Below are 23,332 nucleotides of genomic sequence, written 5' to 3'. Positions count from 1 at the left end.
AGCTAGGGGGAATATAATAGAGCCTTCTAGGGAGGGGGAAAATAAATGTTTGACTAACTGTATCCAGAATAATAAGAGAATTCTACCCTGCAGTTCTTGGTGGCATGTCCCAATAATTGTATAATATCCTTACCTATTACAGCCCTGGATTAACCATTAAGTAAAATAAGGCCAGGCTTAGGGCTTCAAGGGAAGGGGGGCATCACAGAATATTTTCCCCTTGCTATCATACCCATAACACTTTCATGGCCACCCTCAACTTAAGGTTTCAGCACTTATTGAGTCTTAATGTCTTGTCAGTTAACTCAGTGTTCCTCAACCTTGGCCACTTTAAGATGGGTGGGGAATTCTGGGAGTTGAAGTCCACCCATCTTAAAGTGGCCAAGGTTGAGGAACACTGAGATAAACAATGGAAGGGCCGAGGGGCACCACTGTTGGGCAGTGCTTAGGGCAGTGTTTCTCAACCTCAGCACCTTTAAGAGGTGTGGACTACTTCAATTCCCAGAATTCCCCAGCCAACATGCTTCCAGGGTTGGGACAGAACTGAACTGGGATTACGTGAATGTCCGTCATCCAGGGAGAAAGCTAAGCAGCTTGGCAGGGCCCTGTTGGAGCCAGGCAGAAGTGGTGCAGTGTTTTATCTTGTCTGGTGGAATGATGTAAGCCCTTAGTCATAATGGGAATTCTGCTATCTGAATCAAATCGTGTCAGGGTTTAGCAAACAAACTTCTCTCAAACTTCAGGGAAAGAATTCTAGTTTTTGCAGTACGATAGAAGTTCTGTCTGTTGTTCTTGTACTTCCCTTTCAAAAAGGGGCGATGCTGGTGGCGGCATCCGCTGTTCATTTCCATTGTGATTTGAGAACTTCTGCCTTCGTAGGCACTATGCCGCATTTCCACAAAAATACCTCTCAAGTCCAGCAAATACAGAATTAAAAGTAAACAATAATCCAGGTAAAATGTAATTAAAACAGCTTTGGCAAGGGAACAAACAGCACCCACCTGTTAAAATCTCCTGCAGTGAACTAGAGGGCTTTAGTGCCTAAACCTAGCTGAATGAAAAGTATTTGCCTGCTTAAAGAAAGACAAAGAGGCTGCACTTTCAAGATTTCCAAACAGGATGCAGGCTTAAGAACAAAACAGACCTCGGTTCTTTAACAGGCATTCAAATACATGATAATTGTGGCTTTAGTGGAATGTGTTCCTCTCAAACATCTGTTCAATGGGCATTCGGTTTTCTTCAATAACTGAGCCTCTCCTTGTTCCACTAACCACCTTGGAGATGCCCAAAGTCTGTAACCTGACCAGGATAATGTAATTGCCCAGCTGCAGATCACTGGATGGCACTGTGCCCCCACAATGCAAATTTGTGCCTTTAGAAAAATGTCCTGCTTCCTTCTCCGTTGCATCTCCAGATGGTTTGTGAAAATTAATTGTATAAAAGGTGAGAATGCACTTCCTGCTTTTCATATCCGGTGAAGTATGGCAGTGGGCGTTGGTAGGGATAGCTTGGGCTTCCTTCTGAAACCGTCCTGAAATTCTGTTAGAAACGGGTCTCGCTGTTACAGGTGGAAGGGTTCTTGGAGACCAAATGTTTCAGCAATGCAGCTGGAATTCAGGGAACCACTTAACTCCGTGTTTCTCAAACTTGGCAACCTTAAGACGTGTAGACGTCAACTCCCAGAATTCCCCAGCCATAAATAGTTATTTATTACTATTTTGATTCAATAAATTCCATAAATAAGAAGAGAGAGAAGTCAGACTAGAAATAAACCAAAATTGAAAACATGCCTCACAATGTTCAATGTGGTTTGTTTAAGTTTGCTGAATAAGCTGTTATCGACGGGGTTTGCATGGTATGCTAAGCCAGAAAACAAAAGTTAGTTTGTTTGTTTCATTCAGTTTGTGTGGCCGCCCATCTCAAACCAGTGACCCTGGGCAGCGAGTAACATTTGATATAGCGACACGTTACATCAGAATCAGACAAACCACAATGTGGTTTTATTTATTTATTTAGCAAATTGATATATCCGCCCATCTCATAAAACATGACTCTGGACAGAATACAATACATAAAAACACTAAAAACCATAAAACACTCAAACAGAAATAAAAAACAGAAAACTCAAGGGAGCAAGAGAACAACCATCACACAACCACCTTGCTGGCTCCCCATGGGACCCCCAGGGTTGATGGAAAAACCACGTTTTGAGGGCTTTCTGGAAGACAAGCAGGGATGGGGCCAATCTCACCTCGGGGGGGAATGATGTTCTGGAGGGCGGGGGGCACAGCAGAAAAGGCACACTGTCTGGGTCCCGTCAGATGGAACTCCTTAGTAGACAGGGCCCACAACATGCCCCTCCTGCCAGACCTGGTGGGATGGGCAGATGTAACTGAGGAGAGGCCCCATGCCGTGTAGGGCTTTAAAGGTCAAAACCAGCACCTTGAATTGCACCCGGAAGCAAACTGGCAGCCAGTGCAGCTCACAGAGCAGAGGTGTAACATGTGCCATCCTAGGGGCACACATAACTGTCCATGCCACCGCATTCTGCACCAGCTGAAGCTTCTGGACACTCTTTCAAGGGCAGCCCCATGTAGAGTGCATTGCAGTAGTCCAATTGGGAGGTGACCAGGGCATAAGTGACTGAGTAGAGCCTCATGGTCCAGGAAAAGGTGCAACTGGCGCACAACATGAAGTTGTGCAAAGGGCCTCCTAGCCACACGCAGGAGTTGTGAGTCAAGGAACTCCAGGTTGCACAGAGGGTCTGCCTGGGGCAGTGCCACCCCATCCAGCACCAGAGGTGGTAAAGACCCAGATCCAGAAGGCCCCAAAACCCAGAGCCACTCAGTCCTGCCAGGGTTCGGCTGAAGCCTGGCGTTCCCCATCCAGGCCCCACAGCCCCTAGGCACAGGGACAGGACATCCACAGCATCCATATTATTGCCAAGAAAACTACCGAGAAATACCCATAAAGTTGCTGAGAACTGAGTTCAAGTTAAGACTTTAACACTAAGGCAAACTAGGGCTGTGCTCACTTTGAAAATGATTTGGAGGACCCTTGTGTGAGCTGGAGGGCACTCTGCTGCTTTGTTGAGCCAGCTCACGAAAGTAGCTGTATCTTTAATGAAAAGCTTGGCACTGAAGCCGCAGGGGTCTTTCAGCCTCTTCACAAATGTGGCTGTGAACTGAAATCTACTAGATTTGGGGTGGAGAGGAGCTCTGCCATGCCCTTGAAGAGCGGACTGGGCGCGCAAAGCACAGAGTACACATCTTAATTTTTAAAGCTTGAGTCTGATGCCCCTCAAGCCTCTCTGTGTAACGTATGAAGCACCACATTAAATAACCATAAAGTGACACACATTGGGACAAAAAACTCTTCATTTAATATATGCTAATCAGGTCTGAGCTGTTGGTAACCAACCAAGGGTAAAACTCTTGGGGTCATAGTGGATAGCTCGATAAAGACTTGAACTCAAGTGTGCAGCAACTGTGAAAAAAGAGAATACCTCACTAGAGATCATGAGGGGTTCAGGATAAAACAGGCAATGCTATAATGCCCTCATGCAGACCTGTGGTCCATATCTGGAATCCTGTGTACGGTTCTGGCCGCCACATTTGAGAAAGGATATCAGATGGCAGGACAAAGTGCCAAAGAAGACCATCAAAATGATCAGAGGGCTCAAACATTTTCCCCGTAGCAAAATTCAGGACTCAGACTTGGAAAAAAGGTGATGGGAGACACGACTGAGACATGTAAACTCATGCATGGTCTTGAGAAAATGGCAGGGAGAAACTTCTCATCTTCTCCTGTAACTCCAGGACCATAGTGGAGCTCACTGGAAGGAGATTTAGAACAGACAAAAGAGCGCACGGTGCATTGCTAGCCCATGAAACGCATCACTAGAAGACATGGCAATGACCACTAAATTGAATTACTTTAAGAGGAGGTTTGAGAAATTATGGAGGATCGGTCTTGTGGTCTTGAAGTTTACCTGTTTTAGCCACCTAATGGTCATTGCCAGCTGAACCTCCTGAGGAAGTAAAACACGGTCTGCAGACCACCACTATCTCATCTCATGGATTTGGGGAATGGTAAGTATCCCCACCCAGGACAGGCTGGTTCCATCTGGAAGAGGTGATCCTGAGCTTACTCAGGACCCAAGTTGTGTAGGGCTTTGTAGGTTTATTTATTCATTTATTTGATTTGTATGGCCGCCCATCTCATCTAATTGACTCTGGGCAGCTCACAACAGTTAAAATCCATGTGTTGAATTATACCTGCAAAACTACTGGAAGCCACTGTAGCACCAGCAATGCACATGTACTTTGGCTGTTGTGGCTCTTACCCATCAGCATGGAGGCTGCTATATTTTATGCCAAATTCCAAGTAGTCTTCAAAGGTGGCCTCATGTAAAGCGCATGGCAGTAGTCTAGCCTAGGGGTAATGAGGATTTGAGTTACTGTTGCCAGGGCTTCCTGCTCTGGATAGGGCTGCACTCTGCATCCTAGTCGAAGCTGGGCGAAGGCCTCCTTTTGAGAATTCATGGAGTAATACTTCAGATGAGTTTAAGTAAAAATGTTTTGGCGCTGGCTAATGAAGATTTTTATGTTCAGAGCATTAGAGAAGACTGTGTCTTGCACATGCTGTTCTCAGTTTGCTAACCTGAATTTGTACGTGCTGTTGGTTCTCAGAGCTGCAACTGTGAGATGGTTTTTAAATAATACAGTTTATTGTGTTTACAACAAAGCAATTGATTTTTATTTCCAGCTTATGTGTCTTCCTATCTGCACAGATGCCAAAAAGCTAAGATGCATACACAGCTATCTCTCCAGTTTGAAAAGTTGCTTGAACAGAACTGAGGCAGCAGTGAGGCTTAGCCATGGGATCCTCTGATTTCAAAGGATCAGATGTATTTCAATTTTTAAATACATTGTGATTTCCCTTATATTTACAATTTCAGGAAGTGCTGCCTTATAGTAGACTGAGATTGTCTACTAGTCTTCCACGTTGTGATCAGAAGCAACACTTCTGTTATAAATTTAAGGACTGTTGCCATCTACAGATTGTGCATTTGCATACAAATTAGCTGGTATCACAGGGGAAATAAATGTTTGTCAGTTCTCTTGTTGAGCCTCAGAGTGGCTGCATTGATTGGTAACAAAGAATATCCACAAGGGCTGGTTGGTCTGTGACTTTTCATGGATAGCAGCTTTTCCAGATGTTTTGACTGGACTAGGATGGGTCACAGCTTTCAAAATGTGCACATAAATCAGTGGAGGTATATGAATTAGAATAACATAATTTACAGTTTGATACTGTCAGGATTCTCTCTCTTACCTTTTCCTTTAAAGAGAATCTTAGAACTGAAAGAGCTCTAAATAAGAGAATGCAAGTGGCACATTTGGTATTGAGTGCCAGATATTCACAAGACCCAGGCTCTTACCCCTTATTTCAGTGGTTTTGCAAAGGAGAGATTCCTGGTGGATTGAGCCCAGTGATAGGTGGATAGGAAATTATGGGCTGATTGCTAAACCATCATCTTCCTGGCCTGCCTGTGAATCCATTGGGATGAGCTCTATGTTAAAGGCTAATATTGGCTGTTGGGAATAAAAATGAATTAATCAGCACACATTGCATAGTACCTTTTCCAAACTCAAACCTACCAGATGTGTTGGGACTACAAATTCTAAAATGTGTGGCTAGCCCTGGCCTGTCCCACCTGGTCAAGCAGAGAGGGCATGCTACGGACCCCATCAACAAAGGAATGTCATCTAGCGGGGTCCAGGAGGTGGGCCTTCTCTGCAGTGGCACCCGCCCTTTGGAACATCTTGCCCCCGGAGGTGAGGCGGGCGCCTTTGTTCCCAGACTTCCAGAAGAATTAAAAAACCTGGTTCTGCCGCCTTGCCAATAGCTCTTCCTGGGGGTGATTGGTGCCGTAGTGCCCACCCTGTTGAATGGGAGCTTTTCACCACAAGGGGCGTATATTTATCTATTTATAATTGATATTTGTATTGTAATTTAGGTTTCATGGTTTTAATTTGTTATTGTGTTGTAAACCGCCCTTTGGGTGAGATGGGCGGTGACAGAAATTTGAAAAAAGAAAGAAAGAAAGAAAGAAAGAAAGAAAGAAAGAAAGAAAGAAAGAAAGAAAGAAAGAAAAAGAAAGAGAAGTTTCGGCTCCAACACACTCAGAAAGACAGTCATACAGAGTGTTAGTTTTCTTACTTTAAGGAGTTTTGGACTACTTGTGTGAGCTAGAGGTCCAGAAAAGCAGTTTCCCTTCCCTCCTTTAGAGCTGTCAGGGGGGTCCACCCAGAGAAGTCTCATGGCCGTAACATTTAAAATCTGGCATTTTTAACTGGGGGTATTCCTAATGGCTTTAAGACTGCAGTCTTTAGACTATAAATGAAGCATCTATTTACGGCCCTCCTAAACAGAAGCAAATGACTTGCAGGGGACATGGATGTGTTGAAGGCATGACTACACTATCGTCCAGTCATTCTGCTCCTTCCTCAGTGATGTTGCAAAGAGGTCAGGCAAGCAGTTGTTCTCTTTTGGAATGCCACAGGGCTGGATTCTTTCTCCCTGTTCTTCAACATCTGTCTGAAGCTGCTGGAGGTCAACCATCTGGTTTGGGAGACTGAATCAGTATGCTGGTGATATCCAGTAGTACATTGCTGCCCCAGGCTATACAATGTCTTGACCAAATGTCTAGTGGCTATGAATGTCTTGACCCACATCTGGATGGGACAAAACATGCTGATACTGGACCAGTGCAAGACAGAGTTGTTCTTCCTTCATTGAGGTTCTTGGATGTCTCTGGTGTTGTCTTTTGATGGGGCGTACTGCCCTTGAAAGAGAGGTCTACAACTTGGAGTGTCTCCTGAATTTGTGGCTGCTGCTTGATGGGCAGGTGGAGGTTATGGCAAGGGGACAGAGGGTGCCCAGCTCCAATCAGTGTGCCAATTGCAGAAGGACCTCCCAATGGTAATTCATGCTCTCTTCACCACTTGTCTGGACTATTGTAATGTGCAGTATTTGGGGGTGCCTCTGAAGACTACCCAGTCTTCAGCTGGTCCAGAGCACAGCAGGCCATGTGTTAACTGGCACACACGGCCAGGAGCATATTTCACATGTGCTGGCTCCCCATAGGCTGCTGGGTACAATTCAGAATGCTGGTTTTAATCTTTAACGCTGTGCATGACTTGGCTCAGAGATACTTACAGGACTGTCTTTTCCATCCAATTTTGATCCACTTCACTTATATGTCACAAGAGGACCTGCTAGTCATTCCCGGCACCCATGAAATAAGGAGGGTGGAAACATGGAGATGCGGCTTTTGTTGCATCTGCACTCTGGAATAGCTCCCCCCACCCCAAAATTCGATCAGCTCCCACGGTTTTCTGTAATTCACTACAAACAGAGCACTTGAAGTGTGAAGTATTGCCATTAAATTTTACTGGTTTCATAATTGTATTGATTTCTATCCTTTGATATTTCTACTACAGATGTTCTATTGTGCTGTGTTACAGATGCTTTGTAAACTGCCGAGTGTCTTCTCAATTGCAGGGGGCATAAGTCTAATAAAAGAAATAAACAAATGACGGCAGGCCTGATGGGTTTTGTGTTTTTTGCCCCCAACAGGATCCAGCAGCAGCCTCCATCTCTGACAGAGACTGTGACACGAGAGAGGGCGAGACAGTAGCCATGAATTACAAACCGTCCCCTCTACAAGTGAAACTAGGTAAGTCTTCCACAGCTTGGCCAAAGAACTGGAAGAGCTTTGTCACTTCCACTTTAACTGTATGCATACATATTGTCATATATGCAAATCCATCATGCTGTTCCCTTTCAGGGTAAGCAGCATTATGCCAAATGGAGAAATGGAGAAATAGTAAATTAAAGAAATCGAAAGCCTGTGATAAGAAAAAGAAACATGGCTAAATCTGGTTTGCACCCACACTGCTTACCCCGCTTTATAGCCTTGCAAACTGTCCCTGTTTTCACCATGTACTTACCTGGTTCGCACCTTGCCTTTGTTCTTCAGCCTTCTCATTTCTCTCTTGTTGAGGATCTCATCCACTCCATTCAACCACAGCTTCCTTGATCTTCAACTTCCTCCCCACCACTTCACTCTTCCTTCTTGTATCTACTTTGCCGTTCAGTCCTCCTTCATTCTCTGCATATGACCAAACCACCAGTATTTGTTTCAAATTGATCATTAGTTTTTGTATTCAATCCACATTCCTTCAGCACCCGTTCATTCTTCTTGTTTCACCGCACACACGTTGAGTACCCCTTCTCCACTGCAGTCAACTTACTCTGTATGTTTCTCCTGACATTCCCATCCTTCCCTTCCACATATCAAAATGGGCAGAGGCTTGCTCTTACGCACAGCTACATTAATTCCTTGCAATAAATCACATAATACCCATTACCTTTCTGCCACCCCTCGCGCATCTTAACCTTTCTCCATCTATTCTACCAAGGTACACAAAATCATCTGCTTGCTCTAATTTTTTGTCGCTTGTGTATAAACTTGCAGTCTTTCATGTCATTTACCCTGTCAGACATGCAGCCTTTGATATATTCATTTTCAGATCCATGCCTCTCATTTGCATCGTACAATCTGTCTGACGTTTGTTGAAACCCATTTGGGTCCTCGGCCCTCAAAATGACATCACCTGCATACAGAAGTGCATTTAGATTGATGCTCCCAATCAGCGCTGCTAATGCGGCTCCTTAACCTGCATCCATAAATATATTAAACAACTAAGAGGTATCTCACATCATTATCTTATTCCCTGTTCACTGTTGAACCGTCTCCTGTACTGTTCTTCAGATATGGCAACCGGCCTTCCACTCCGTGTTCACCAAACCGTCTTATGATCCAACCCTTTTCATTTATATGCCGTCTTTGACTCAGCATAACTCCAATAAACTTCCTCACTTTCATCCATTTCTTAGGCACCTACTGAAGGGCAACTACCTGGTATACCTGAAGCTGCCCTGAACTTCCCAAATTTTGCTTGCTGTCACCTCTTCTACCCCCTCAATCACAGTTCTGCCTAAACACCTTTCCAGACATGCTTAGCAGATCGAATCCCCCTGTGGCCCTTTCCTTCATATTGGGGCCATAATGTTCTTCCGGTCATCGGGCACAGATGCAGCCTTTGCACAGCCTCTCTATAAGCAAACCACTTCCAGATTTTTTTTCCAGTTGCACCATCCTCCACACCTGCTTTACCACTTTCCAATATGATCTCAGCATTTATTGTTGCCTTTTCATCAGTTTTCTCTTGGACACTAACACTGATAGTATGGGTTTCAGTTCCACTGTTCAATTCACTCTCTTGGGAGACCTAATATTTTTCATGCAGGATTTGTACTGATAAACAACTTATTTTGTCCGGAGCAGTGTTTCCCAACCTTGGCAACTTTCAGATGCATGGACTTCAATTCCCAGAATTCCCCAGCCAGCTGGGGCGTTCTGGGGGTTGAAGTCCACACATATGAAGGTTGCTGAGCTGGATAGAGAATTCTGGGAACTGAAGTCCACACAACTTAACATTGCTGAGGTTGGGAAATACCGGTCTAGAGATCAATTTTATTTATTTATTATTTTAATTTGTTTGTTTGTTTGTTCGATTTCTATTGCTGCCCATCTCAGTAAATTACTCTGAGCTGCTTACAACAATAAAAAGTATAAACAAAACAATGTCAATTAGAACAATTAAAATACAAAATAAGTATACATGGCCACCAAGTAAGCAATGCATGGATGTTACAGTTTACTGGGCTGTCCTTATAGCTAAACAGCAAACTCTTCAACATGGGAAGGATAATCCTAAGGCCTCAGTTACTCACTTGTAATTTGCAGAATTACATCAGTGTGCAGAATTGATATTATTAGCCACATATAAACAAACTACTGCACCATATAGATTAACTATGGATGATTATAATGAAATATACTGTAGCTACTATGTATTTTAAGCTTTATCTAGAATTTTCATATATGGTATATTTACCCATGAATATATGCCTAATATGTGTGTTTCTTTTTAGCTTTCTTTGTTTTCAATAACTTTGGATATTGCTTATTTTTTTCTTACTAATAAAAGCAAAAAATAGATACTGTATTTTTACTCTCTGTCCCTAGAGGATTTCCACTTTACTCTAGCTTTTTGTTTTCTGTTTTTCCATTTGAATTTTTTCCCCAAATTCCACTACTGACCTTATAAAAAAGAAATGCTTTGTCCCTCATTCAGACTCCCTTATCACCATTGTGTCCTACATTTATCCCCTTCACCTTTCCTTATAAACAATCAGATCAATCAGGATTTTAGATTTATATTTCTTGTGTTTATGCATGAATAGACTTATGTTTAAACTTCTACTTAAACAGGCTGTTTTTAAGAAGATCCTCTCCAAAGAGTCACCATTTTCGTTGACTCTTGGGTCTCTGAATGATCCGGTCTCTTTTTCTATCCTCCTCCCCTCTATCCATCCGTTCATGTCACCTAACCAAATATACAGTATTTTTTTTTCCCTTTGGGATGAATTCACCAGGGTATTGCACATTTTTTTGAAAAATTCATCTCTGGTCCCCATTATCACTATTTGCTGGTATATATCATGCAAATGTCCCCAACCAACCTATCTATTCCCACTTTCATATGTTCCCAAACCAACATATGTGGCAGCAACTCCAACTTCCTAACGAAGATGTTAGTCCTTTCCTGCATAATTAAACTCACACATCCATTTCCCTGTAAGCATTTGTCAGTTTCACACCACAGGATTAAACCATTCCAAACTATTCTATGCTTCCACTTTTATCTGTTTTCCTTTTATTTACCCTCTTTATTCCTGTTACATTCCAAATGTCAATATTTTGAATGCCATGGTGGTCACTAGATGGGACCATGATACTGACCTCTGCCTTCCATCATGGCTTTGGTCAACTGAGGCTTCCACATGACACTTTGTAGTAAGACAGAAGGTACCAGCAAGATTACCGGCCTTAGTCACGCCCAGCCCACATGCAGTATTCCCTGCTACAATCAGGATGGTTATGGTCAGTTACAGGTTGTTTTTGCCACTGTGCCATGCATGCTTCTGAAGTCCAGTTTTATCTCAAGCACACTTACCCTATTTTATGCATGCGAGGTTCTTTAATCTAGAGACTACCTTGCAAGTCAACATATTTTTCCCACATCCCACAAACTAAGAGGTATGTGCAGTATATTGGCATACACCTCAGATACCAAGATCCAATCACATCTATGGATCACAGGTTGTCTCCATGTTGACAAGATTATTTCAGTTAAATAACACAAATCAGCATTTAAAATTTTCCCTGTGTATGTCTGTCTGAAAGGATATAAACTGATTTTTCCAGAGAGCATACATTTGGCTGGGCCAGGAAAGGGTTCCAAAGACATACTGATGGACACTTTTAGAACCCTGTAACGTGGGGGGCCTGGGACCGTGACCGACCCAGGCTCAATGTTTTGAAAACCTGCTGTGTGAACCCTCCTGAAAGTAAGTCAGTTGGCTTGGGGGGGTGGGCAGTGAGCCAACTTTTATTTCACCCTTCAGTTAAAATGGGCTCTCTCTCCATGATGATTGCAAGAGATGGTTGTTCTAAATCCATGGTTGGGTGTTGTTTTACTCTTACATTAGAATTAAGAATTAATGCTTCTCTGTGGTAGACTTTTCCCCTTGCTAAGAAATTCAGGAACAGGTGGAAGACCTGTAGGATGTGCATTAAGCTTCACCCCAGGAATTTTCTTATTAACAAACGGGAATGAACACAGAAGGCATATTATGTTCCGCTCAGTTACCTGTGGGGTGCTGTTCTGTTAGAGCATTCCAAGGATATAGTATAACAAAATGCTGAAGGAAGATTGAATGACATTGCAGAAGAAAGAAGATTTAGCTGCCTCCTCTCAAATTGAACAGTTCCCCTGTAACAATGCAAATTAATTGGCTGTTAACTAGGAGTCAGTGAATGAAGGGCAAGGAATGCTGAGCAGGAATACAGAAAAGCAAATGAGTGTTGAACATGGAGGTACAGGTAGTCCTCGCTTAACAACCATTCGTTTGGTGATGGTTCAGACTTACAGTGGTGCTGAAAAGAACAAGTTATGACCAGTCCTCATGCTTATGACCGTTGCAGCGTCCCTTCAGTCACATGATCACAATTTGGGCACCTGACAACTGGTTCACGTTTATGACTGTCGCAGCATCCTGTGGTCGTGTGATTGCCATTTTCAGCCTTCCCAGCTGGCTCCTGGCAAGCAAAATCAGTGGAGAAACGCATGATTCGCTTAATGATGACATGGTTCGCTTAATGCTTGCGGTGATTTGCTTAACAGCCGCCACAAAAAAGGTCGTAAAATTGGGTTGGATTCGCTTAATGACCACTTTGCTTAGCAACCAAAATTCCGGTCTCAATTGTGGTCATTAAGCGAGGACTACCTGTACACTTTGTTGTGATAGAAAATGTTACCTAAGATCATTAACGTGTTGTTATCACTGCCACTGTCATTAGCAAGTTAACCTTTTTTCTTCAGTACAATGTTTTTGTTAAGGTTGTGAAGGAAAGGTGACAGTCACAGCAGTTCTCCTCTTGGTAGCTGTTCTGTGAGCTTGGCCCCTCCCCCCAAAACAGCTTAATAAATATTTTGAGCATAAACTTTCATAAAGTACTTTTAAGCCGAGAAATGCCTTCTGCGTGACTGTTTGTTTGTTCGTTTATTAAAGAGATTTATATGGCCCCCCAACTCACGGTGACTCCGGGAGGCTTACAAAAATAAAGCCCCCAACACAAAGCCTGCTGCGCGCACACGCACACACACCCCGGCGGCCACATGATTAATAGAAAAAGGAACGTTAGGCTACTGCCCCGGTTGGGCAGTCCCCTAAACGTATTCTGAAAAGTTCTGACTAGAGCGAGAGCCATTCTCTCTTCTCTCTCTCTCTCATGCACGCACGCACACACACACTTTGCATGTGAAAAACTCAACAACCTTGTCAACGCTCGTGTGTGAAGCCAGCGGCATCCACAGAGGGGTCAAAAAAGTCGCGATGCGTCAGGCCCAGCCCAAGAACTTCAGCGAATCGATCCAGCCCAACTCCAGTTCTTCGTTTGCTCCCACCGCGCGGACAGAATCTTGCCAGACCAAAGCGACTCTTCCTAACCCGAGGGGAAATAGCCGGGGAAGGCTCCAGGGCGGGGCTCCTCTGAACCTCTTAGTCTTCCCACGTTCCAGCTCCGGGCTGCGTTTTCTCTTCTCTTGCCCCCCTCCCTGGAATGTGCTCCCTCCTGCCTGAGGACCAGCAGCGTTAGTGAAACCCACCACGTCACCTCCCCCTTCAGAGACACCTTCCATCGCACGACGGTGGCCAAGCCGCGGGATTGCAGTCCCACCCCTTTTGTAAGTACGTCAACCCCGCTCACAGGTTCAGAGGGGTGGGCTTTGATCATGCAGTCCTGACCACCATCTTGCCTTTATTGCCTGCCCCCCGCGCTGCTGTGTGGGACCCAACAGCCCCCGAAAGCTCACTTCTCCGCATTACCTGCCTTCAGACTAGCCCTGAACGTAATGAATGAGAGGCCCCCTCGCCTACATTCTCACTGCAGCTTGTCCGTCCGCAGGGTCTCTTCTGCCGATCAGCAGCAACTTCCCAGGCGGGCCGCGGGGCCGTGGCTGCGAGCAGTCTTTTCCTGATGGCCCTGGACATAACCTCTGCTTTCCTCTTGGTGCCCCTTCTCCCTGTCCAGCCGAGGCCCACAGCAGCAGGGATGTAAGTGGTTCACGCGGCTTTATTGGGTAGACGGGGGGAAAAGAAAGATAAAACAACCCAGGTACATCCCCCCGAAGAACAGCCCTACTGCAGTGTTCAGAACAGGTGAGCAGTCCTGCTCCAAATAGTTTTAAGCTTGTCTGGAGAGCAGAATGGAACAGCAAGTCTCCTTCCACTCTCAGAACCAAGTCCTTGGAACCCAGCCGTTTTCCGTTGCCTCGTGCCCCAAAGGCCCTTTCGATGCTGCAGCAGCTGTTCTGTGGACAGAAGGTTGGACCATTTTGCACATGCCTGGCAGAAGAGGCCAGTCTACCTTCCTTTCTTTGACTTTTTCCATTCTTTTCATTTCCATCTGTTTGCCCACTTTCCGGGGCCTGCTTCCTATAGTGCTTTGGGTGAACTCTTATCCTTTGCCATGTTGACGTTGATGGCCTTGGGCTTGTTTGTCCAAGAGAAGGGTGCGTGATGGAACAGTGGCATCTCTAAACCAGCCCAATGGAGTTGCTCTTCCCATCTGAGAGCCATTTGTTTGTTTGTTTATTTATCACATTTCTTCACCACCCATCTCGACAAATGACTCTGACATAAGGACACAGACACCCTTTTATTTCATTTGTATGTTGGTTGGTATTACTACTTACCAGTGTTGGGGCCAGCAACACTGTCCCAGCTACTTCCAAGCCAGATTTACTCTTGATGGCTCTGCTAAATACAGAGCACACTCATCAACCAAGGGTTTGGTTCCAGAATGAGACAGAGCTTTGAGCTGTGATCACCATCATCCCGTCCAAGACCATCTTTTGGTCATGAGATCTAGGATCTACAGTGGCCTATTAAATGGCCAGCCACAGATTCTCTGAAATAATTAAGTAAATGAAGCATAAGGATACAAAGCACAATCTTAATGCCCAAGCTTTCTTGCTCTACTCCTCCTATCATGGTTCATACCCTGACAGCGTCCCATCCTTTAGGACTTAGGACCAACCAGTCTATGTTGGCTCCTCTTACTGCAGCCCAGGTATATCCATTCAACCTGTAAGTGAAAGGATATAAGGACTGATATTGAGTGGAGAGATTTAGGGTTCACCTTCTCCTTGCCATTCCTCCCTGTAGTTGTACCAGACTTCCCTTAGTGCCTCAGAAGTTTTTTGAAGGTCCCATAGAAGTCTCTCTTGCAGCAGGCAGATTTTCCAGCCTTAGGTAGTTGGCTGCAGCCTTATTTGTACCCACTTGAACCAAGCTATATTTTCTTTAGACCAGTATTCCTAGCATCCTCCACTGTGTCTAACAGTAGAGTTTTCTCGTAATTATCCTTACGACCATAGATACCTAGGCACAATTATCGCTCATAAATACATAAACCATAACCACAGTTGGGCCTGAGACCCTTGGACCAGGGACGGGACCAAACTGAAGCCCAAGGTCTCTGTCTTCCAGTGCAGAAAGAAGGGAAATGGCCCAAGAGCACTATATTCTGAGGGGCTGTATGTTCAATTGTGTGGTGTGAAAAGATCATCTCCCCAGCAGCTGCTGAACACAGAGGATATGTCCTAATTGCTGCAGAAACTGTAGAAGAAGGAAGAATTTCCAAGGAAGGACCTCACTGAATGAGCAAATAGGGAGCACAAACTAGATCTTCAAGGTGAGTTCCTACCAAATTTTCAGTCTAATTGAACAGTGAAAATTTGACTTAACAGGAGAGAACAAGAAGAAATACAAGCCTTAGTACTGTATTAGCCTTAAAAAACAAAAGTTAATATAAATGGGCATGCTTCTGAAATCATGACTTCAGTGCTTGTAGCATATTTGTGCTCTTGCCTGGGAACATCATAGCATGTACTGTATTTGCAGCAAATATAAGGCTGTAGAAATCCCTGAAGACAAAAGGTATTGGAGCAGCAAATTACTGCATTTCAGGTGATGAAAGAGTGTGAAGGCTTACAAAGGAAGAACATGTTACAATAGGAAACTGGCAGAGAATACAATGCCGTAAGGAAGACAGACTGCACGCCACAAGAAGATAAAGAGGTAACAAATGCTTATGAGTAACTGAAAGAGATGTGTGCCTGTGGAACTATGGACCTTGTGAAGTTATGATAGAACAACTTCCGAGAGTTACTAAGCCCAGCGACAGCTATTTCTTCCTGCTAATCCATGTGGGGACCAAAGATATTGCCGTGAACAGCTACAACTATATTACTGTGGACTTTGAACATCTGGAAAGGACACTCGGCAACTCAGGAGCTCAGTGGAATTTCCATCCATCCTCCCAGTGCATAGAAGAAGAGGGGCAAGAGAAACAAGATGACTGCAGGTGAAAGACTGGCTTCAGAAATAGCGTTGATGGAAGAATCTGGGACCACTCTCTGAATTACCTGGATGATGGACCAGTAGCTTGAAATGGGTCCCCACACACAAAGACTGGGGGAAAATGTGCTTAACCAAAGTATGGAGACCTTTAAATTAAATTGTGTCACATGGTCTACCATGACTTAAGTAAAATGAAGATGTGGTGGGATGGCTGTCTGATTGGAATATAGCAACTGAAGGACACAGCCTGTTCAAAAGGAACAGAAGCAATAGAAAGGGAGGAAGATTTACATTGTATTTTAACTCCCTTCTCAGGAACATAAGTGAATGATGACAGTAGTCTAGAAAATAAGAGGAAGAACAAAAACAGACAGTAGTATTGTTGGTGTCTATTGCTACCTGCCCAACCAAGGAGAAGATGTGAATGATGCTTTCCAAATGGAGACTGCAGAACGTTTAAAGAGGCATGAAGTCATGGCGATGGGGGAGTTTCGTTATGCAAACATCTACTAGAAGACTAACTTGGTCCATCATGAGCCTTCCAGGAAATTCCTGCCTTTCAGCTTTCTCTTTCAGAAGCTGAACAAAAGCCCAAAAGGATCAGCTCTCTGCCCAACAGGGAACATGTAGTTAAGTAGCAGGAACATCGGAGGAGAGTGGTTGCGTTGTGCTGGAGTTACTGGTTCTAAGGAAAACTAAAACTGAGTGTAATTGAATGCATGATTTGGGCTTCAAAACAGGTGGATATTAATCAGCTAAGAGCAGCTAGGAAGCTCTGGCGTGGGCTGGTCCATGAAGTCACGAAGAGTCGGAAGCAACTGAACGAATAAACAAAGCTATGAGTAGAATTCCAGAAAGAGGAAACAAGTGGGGAAAAGACTTCACGATTGAAGAGAAGATTATTTAAAGAAAGATACTAAAAGCATAACTGAAAACAGTTCTAATGAAGAAAAAAATGGAAGGCAGCAGAAGAAACCCAAGTGGCTAAGCAAAAATCTTAGTGAAGAAAGAATATGTGTAGACCAGGGTTTCTCAATCAGGGTTCCGTGGCACCCTCGGGTTCCACGAGAGGTCCTTAGGGGTTCCCTGGGAGATCACAATTTATTTTAAAAAATATTTCAAATTTGGGCAACTTCACATTAAAGAGGTAAGTTACATTCTTCCTTTTCAGTTTAAGAACCCAGTTAATGCATATAGACAGGCCTACCCATGAAATGAATATAATAATTTGGTAACTTCTGGCCTATCTTTGAGCCTGAATGTGCAGGGGTTCCCTGAGGCCTGAAAAATATTTCAAGGGTTCCTCCAGGGTCAAAAGGTTGAGAAAAGCTGATGTAGGAAGTGGAAAGAGGGATGGGTCACTGAGGAGAAGGGTATCCTGTGAAGATTGTACCAGGAAACTGAAGCTCAGAAGGTGGTTACGTTGGTCAGGGGTGCAAAGAACAGCCCAAAGAGGTTCGTCATATCCATTCGAAAGAAAAAGAAAAGGGTCAGCAAAACATCTCAGTTAGGCATTGGACTGCTCCATGACATTCTGATTAGCAAGCTAGTTAAGTGTGGACAGGTTGGCATGACAGTTAAGTTATAAGTAGATGGTATAGGATGGAGGATAACTGTTGTGACAATATCATTTACAAAAAAGATATTGGAATTGTAGTTAGTTATAAATGGACTATAAATCAGCAGGGAGATGTGGATGTACATAAAAGGGCAGATGAAATGTTAGGCTGCATCAATAGAAGTAAAAAATTTCCAAATCGGAGGGAGTAATAGTTCCAGCTTAGTTGGCATTGGTCAGGCTCTGCCTGGATGACTGTGTCCAGTTCTGAGCACTGCACTTTCAAAAGCTTGGTTTCAGAGAAGGACAATGAGAATAATTGGAGAACTGAAAATTAAGTCCTATGAAGAAAGACTGTGGGTGCTAGGAAGATTTAGCCTTGAGAAAAGGCAGTTAAAAGGAGGTATGATAACACTTAGCAATTTCGCAAAAGAAATTGCCGAGAAGGAAATCAAGATCCGTTGTCTCTCCTTTCGGAGCGTAGGATATGGAATATCAGAGCTGAAGTTAGAGGAAGACAGAGTTCAAATGAATATTAGGACAAACATCTTAGCAGTAAGAACAGAGGACCCAGTGATTGCAGAGGTAGTATGCTTCCTTTCACTGGGGGGGTTCACACAGAGCCTAGACAGCCAGATGCTTGGGATGCTTTATTTTGGACCGAATACTGCGCAGGGGGTGGGACTCAGATGTCTCAGGTGCCTCTCTCAACTCTATGGTTCTCTGGTCTGTGACTTCATATGACTGCTCCCCTTCTCTGCTCTAATTTCGATTGGTGTTATGTTGGTCTCCTGGACAAAGCTGAGGCAGAGCTCACACCGAACCGTAGCTCTGAGCTCCACAGGGCTTTTGCACAGAGGCAGATCTCCACTGTGAGAACTGTCACAGGCACATCACCGGTAGAGACCAGAGACAAGTCATCTTGTGTTTTGTTTGGAAAATAGCTTTAATCTCCAGCTATGGTGGGTGAATTACATGGGCTTCGATGGTGAGGAGGCAGGCAGCTTTAGCATTAAGTTGTCAAAGTTAAAAGAAACAATGGATATCAAAAAGCTCCCACATTAGAAGCAGGGCAAAAGTCCATTTGTTCAGGCAGAAGAACATTTGTAAGGATGGTGCGGGGAGGGAAGTCCCAAAGCTGCAGAGACCTTTTCATGAAGTTTATGCCATCTCTACGAAACTTCTAGTTTTTAATGAAAATAGTTTCATCCATTCATATGCTTTCCAATCTTCAGTAGTACATATTTAATTAAGAAATCAGGTGACAGAGCAAGGAAAATGCATATTGGGTTTCCTGTAAAAAGAATGGAATTCTTATCATTCCAAAAATAAATTGAAAGGTTTGCTCCAAACTTCCAGCTCTAAAGACCAAATTTGGGTGTCTCTCAAAATCTATGCAAAGCTTTGAAATCTTTGCAAAGTTGTCTCAGCCTAAAAACAAGCGCACACATTTCTAGATTCAGTCTCCTAATGTTTGTGTCTTATTCAGTAAAACTGTTCTTTCTTGAACAGAAGTGATCAAACGAAGAAATCAGAGGATTCTCTCTCCCTTCCCTCCATCCCATCTGTTCCTAATATTTATCTTAGATCGTAATACTTATCGGACAAAGGAAGGCACTGAGAGTGCAAGGAAGTCCTGAAGAGGTGCGGGCATCACTTCTGTGCTTTCATTCCTTAAAATGAAGCTTTTTCAGTTTGAACGTCCTTCCGCTCCTTGCGTGCTCAAAATGGCTAAGGAAAACAAAATGAAAACACAAACCTCTTAACACACAATCGAAGTGTAAAAAAATAGTTTGAAACAGAAGCCAAAAACAACTTCTACCATCTGAATTGCCCATCTCTCTTTTCATGATTGTACCAAGAACTATTAGCATATTAATGGGCCAGTTGCATCTCAAAATGACAGCAGCTCTGCTCCCACCTGAAAGCAGAGAGCTCAGCACAGGACTGCTCAGTTCAGATCTAAATTGGTGTGCGGTTGGTGGTACTTTGGATTTCACTGACCTCAGGATAATGGATCGTGGTGGCTGCTTGGAGTCTGTCTTTATAGATGTCAAAGAAGCGATGTGTTTGGGGAAGTCGCACAGTGATGGAACAGGCTGACCTGGAGGCATCCCAGGCAGTAGTTTTGCCTCGTCTTTTGAAAGATACTGATCTTTTGGGGCAATAAATTGCTCCGCTGAATGGAAGAGAAAATGAAGGAATGGAACACTGGCCATTACCCCTTTGGTAGGTGGCCTTGTTCCACCATTCACGCTGGGGGCTTTGGCAGATGGACAACTCAAGTGATGGATCCCTGATGGCGAAAGCCGAGCAGTTGCCCAGTACTTCTTCCAGGCACTGTCATGGCTCCTGCCAGAATATCTGTGTCTTCACTGTATGAAATACCAGTTGGTAAGGGGGGCTATAATGAAAACTTCCTTATATCCCCAAACGCAGCAGATCCTATAAGCATTTCCATGAATTTTACCTCCTAAAAAAGCTGAAAAAGGATGATCAGCTAAAGGCCAGCCAGTGCTTATTACAGATCAAGTAAGAGCTGAGGACTTGGTTCAAAACACCAACAATGTTCTAATCTAATCTAGTAGCGTTGCTTTGGGCGAAAGGGGCTTAGAGTGAATGTGGGGAAATTCCATGTCAAGAGGTCAGACACTGAAAGGGTTCAAGGGGTTTTAGTTGACCTATCGATCCTGGTAATGGGCAGAGACAACTGAGGGCCAAGCACTGAGCCTCTAGTCAGGAGGGGCAGGCTTCTTCTTGCACCTACTTTTTCCAGGGTCAGCCACCCGTTTCTCCTCATCTGTTGGAGCTTGTGTTTTCTCCTCTGAGGCTGGCCAACGGCTAGGTCAGGGCAAAACCCAGCTAGCAGCACCTGGGTGGAAACCTGGTGAATTTGGGCAGCAAACAAGGTTGTGCTGTGAGTTCTGCTTCATTCTGTGGACCAAGATCTGGACTGTATGAAGATGCTCTTGTATGTGTGCACATCTGTGGAGGATCCTGACCTCAGCAAACTGCTGCAGCCTTTGAGCTAAGAAGCCTGAGACCAGCCTCTTCAGGAAGAGGTTTCTTCTCCCTCTTCTTTTTCTGTACAGCTTCCTTCTGGATCTCTGCCCTTGCCATATTTTATAAAGATTTAGAATTCTTAGTGAATGCTTCGGGGAAAGGGGCCCAGCCTTTAGCGCCAGCCTCTCCACTGGGTCAGGAAGGGGGTTGCCACTTAGCTGCTTCCCGGTGGCAGGGAAGATTTCTCAGAAGCACAATGAGCAAGTCTTTTGGAAGGCGTCATAACCCTTGGCCCATAACCCCAGGGAGCAGGTTAACTTTAATAGATTCTGCTTCCAATTCTTTAAAAGGTTCAGCAGCCCTGAAGGAGATTAATTTCTTTGCAAGCCTAACCTTTTATCCAGATCACCATTCTTAATTCCCCGGGGCTGATGTTCATTTTCTGCAGGGCGTTCATTAGAAAGTGAGACTAAAAGTTAAGTCCTCAGATTGCATTTCCCACAAATGCCAGGTTGGAGAATGGATTTGGGCGATAATGTAGCGACCTCTCTTCTGTAAAGGCCTGGTTCTGATTAATGAGGGAGTTTCCAGGACCCTCCTTTTTTCTCAGTCAGTTGAATGATTGCCTGAGCATTTTGTCCAAAGGGGACAGGCAGGGCAAGGGTGTACACTGGTGTCTCCAGAACGTCTTCTGAAAAATAGGGAGAACGTTGTCTCCCTCGTTTCTGTGGCATGCAGTTGATTGCCACTTTCATCTGCTAGTTCTTTAGCATCAGGTACAATTTGCGCTTTTAATTCACAACTGAAACCCGGGAATGTATTTTGCATCGGGAGATAAATAGTTATTTCCTGAGAATTCCAGCTTGTGTTCTTCATCAATTCAGGGCCCTTGTGGCTGCAACCTCATGGTAGAGTGTGTGTGAACAGTGCCCACCATCTCAGGCCAGTGAGGGAATTGAATAAGACCCAAAGGTTGGGATCAGTGTTACATCCTGGTTGGGGGCTGTGTGCTTCCAAATCCATCTTGCAGGGGAATGTTGGCAGAAGATGGGAGAGTCTCCACCTGCCTGCGTCAGCCCTGCCAGGTAGACCAGACAGGAAACACGACCAGATGAGCTCATTCTACTTTGTTGTGAGGCTACATTATTTATTTGTTTGTTTATTTATTATTCAAATTTCTGTTACTGCCCATCTCCCCCCAAAGAGGGGGACTACATTAACAGAATTGTGCAAGTGTGAAAGCACAACTCTCCCGCTGACACTTTTAACGGACTGATGTATTAGGGCAGGTTCTTCCTAAGTTTCTTCCTCTGACCGTTAAGCCGCTGGGGGCTCCCCCCTCTCTTCTCTGACTGTTTCCTAGACAGCCTCTCTTCCCCTCATCCCTCAAGGCCATTCTCACATACCATCACAGCTTGTGGCCACCCCAGAGCCATCTGTCTGGTCAACTGCCACGAGAAAGAAAACGCTGGACTAAGATGAGCCTTGATAGAGCTATTCTTACGTTCTTAAGAATAGTCCACGCCCTGCCTGTCTGCCAGCCCACCAGCTGTCTGTCCTACTCCATCCATCCAACCTACTACCTGCCCATCCTTCTCTCTATAGATAAAATACTGTAGATATAGAGATAGAGATATATTAGTATTTTGACCATGGAGCACCTTCACTTATATTTGCTCGGATGCTGCCTCTGCCTTAACTTTCCACATCTGAAATGAGAATATTAATAATTAACGCTGCAGCTGCACTTTGAAGATCTATAATTAAGTCACAGTATGTGGCTAAAGGCTAAAACATGGAAGGAAAGAGTGGAGCTGATGTTTATTTTCATGAAGACAGCGCTTGGGGACAGAAGAGAGTAGGCAGAGAAGGCATTACGCAGTGGAGCTACTTGCTGCCAGATCAGTAGAGGGACGGGGCTAAAGCCACAATTGCATACACACAACACACACACACACACCGGCACACAAGTCTCATTAGATGTAGCTTAATGCATTTCCCCCGACCACTGCTTGCCCTCCCCAGTTTGGGAAAGTGTTGAAGGGTTCTGGTAACAGAGGGGCGCCTTAAAGATGTACAAAATCGTTTCTTGGGGCTGCAGCGTCCCTTAAACACGGCCTGGCCTTGCACTGCAGGGTGCAGAACCACACCGCTCTGCGTTCTTCTCTCACCCGCTTTTCACTCCTAGAGGAGCCAGAAAAGGAGGAGACCCCATAGGATTGGAGACTTGGAGGGCAATGGATGCTGGGCCTCCCCTCTGCAAGGTCCCCTGGCCCAGCATCTTCCAAGCCATGCTGCTCCTTACCCACAGATGGCACAGCAGCTGCTCTCCTGGTACCCTACTCCTCTGCATCCATGGGGAGAGAATTCTCAATTGGCTGCCCAGATGATCTGTCTCAAAAGTGCAGTAAGATGGGAGAGTCATGCCAGAAGCATGTGCAGGGTGGATATTCCTTGACACGGAGATCTTAGTGGAGCACCCAAAAGCAGTATTGTCAGTCTAGACCACTGTTTCTCAACCTCAGCTACTTTAAGATGTGTGGACTTCAACTCCCAGAATTCCCCAGCCAGTATGCTAGCTGGGGGAATTCTGGGAGTTGAAGTCCACACTCCTTGAAGTTGCCACGGTTGAGAAACACTGGTCTA

At 44.5% G+C, this 23,332-nt stretch overlaps 1 protein-coding gene across 2 annotated transcripts in view; it reads left to right on the top strand.

Annotated features, from left to right (window-relative positions):
* The window catches only part of FAM219A (family with sequence similarity 219 member A), a 53,150-nt gene that overhangs the window by 14,984 nt on the left and 14,834 nt on the right, over nucleotides 1-23,332 (top strand). For both annotated transcript variants that reach the window (XM_063295900.1, XM_063295899.1), the window contains exon 2: nucleotides 7,645-7,744. In XM_063295900.1, coding sequence (XP_063151970.1) covers nucleotides 7,645-7,744 — 100 coding nt within the window. The remainder of the gene's footprint in view (nucleotides 1-7,644; nucleotides 7,745-23,332) is intronic.

Source organism: Candoia aspera, chromosome 2 (assembly GCF_035149785.1).
Source record: "Candoia aspera isolate rCanAsp1 chromosome 2, rCanAsp1.hap2, whole genome shotgun sequence".
NCBI classification, from domain to species: Eukaryota; Metazoa; Chordata; class Lepidosauria; order Squamata; family Boidae; genus Candoia; species Candoia aspera.
Note: the sequence above shows the minus strand (reverse complement) of the source record. Positions and strands in the feature narration are given on the sequence as shown.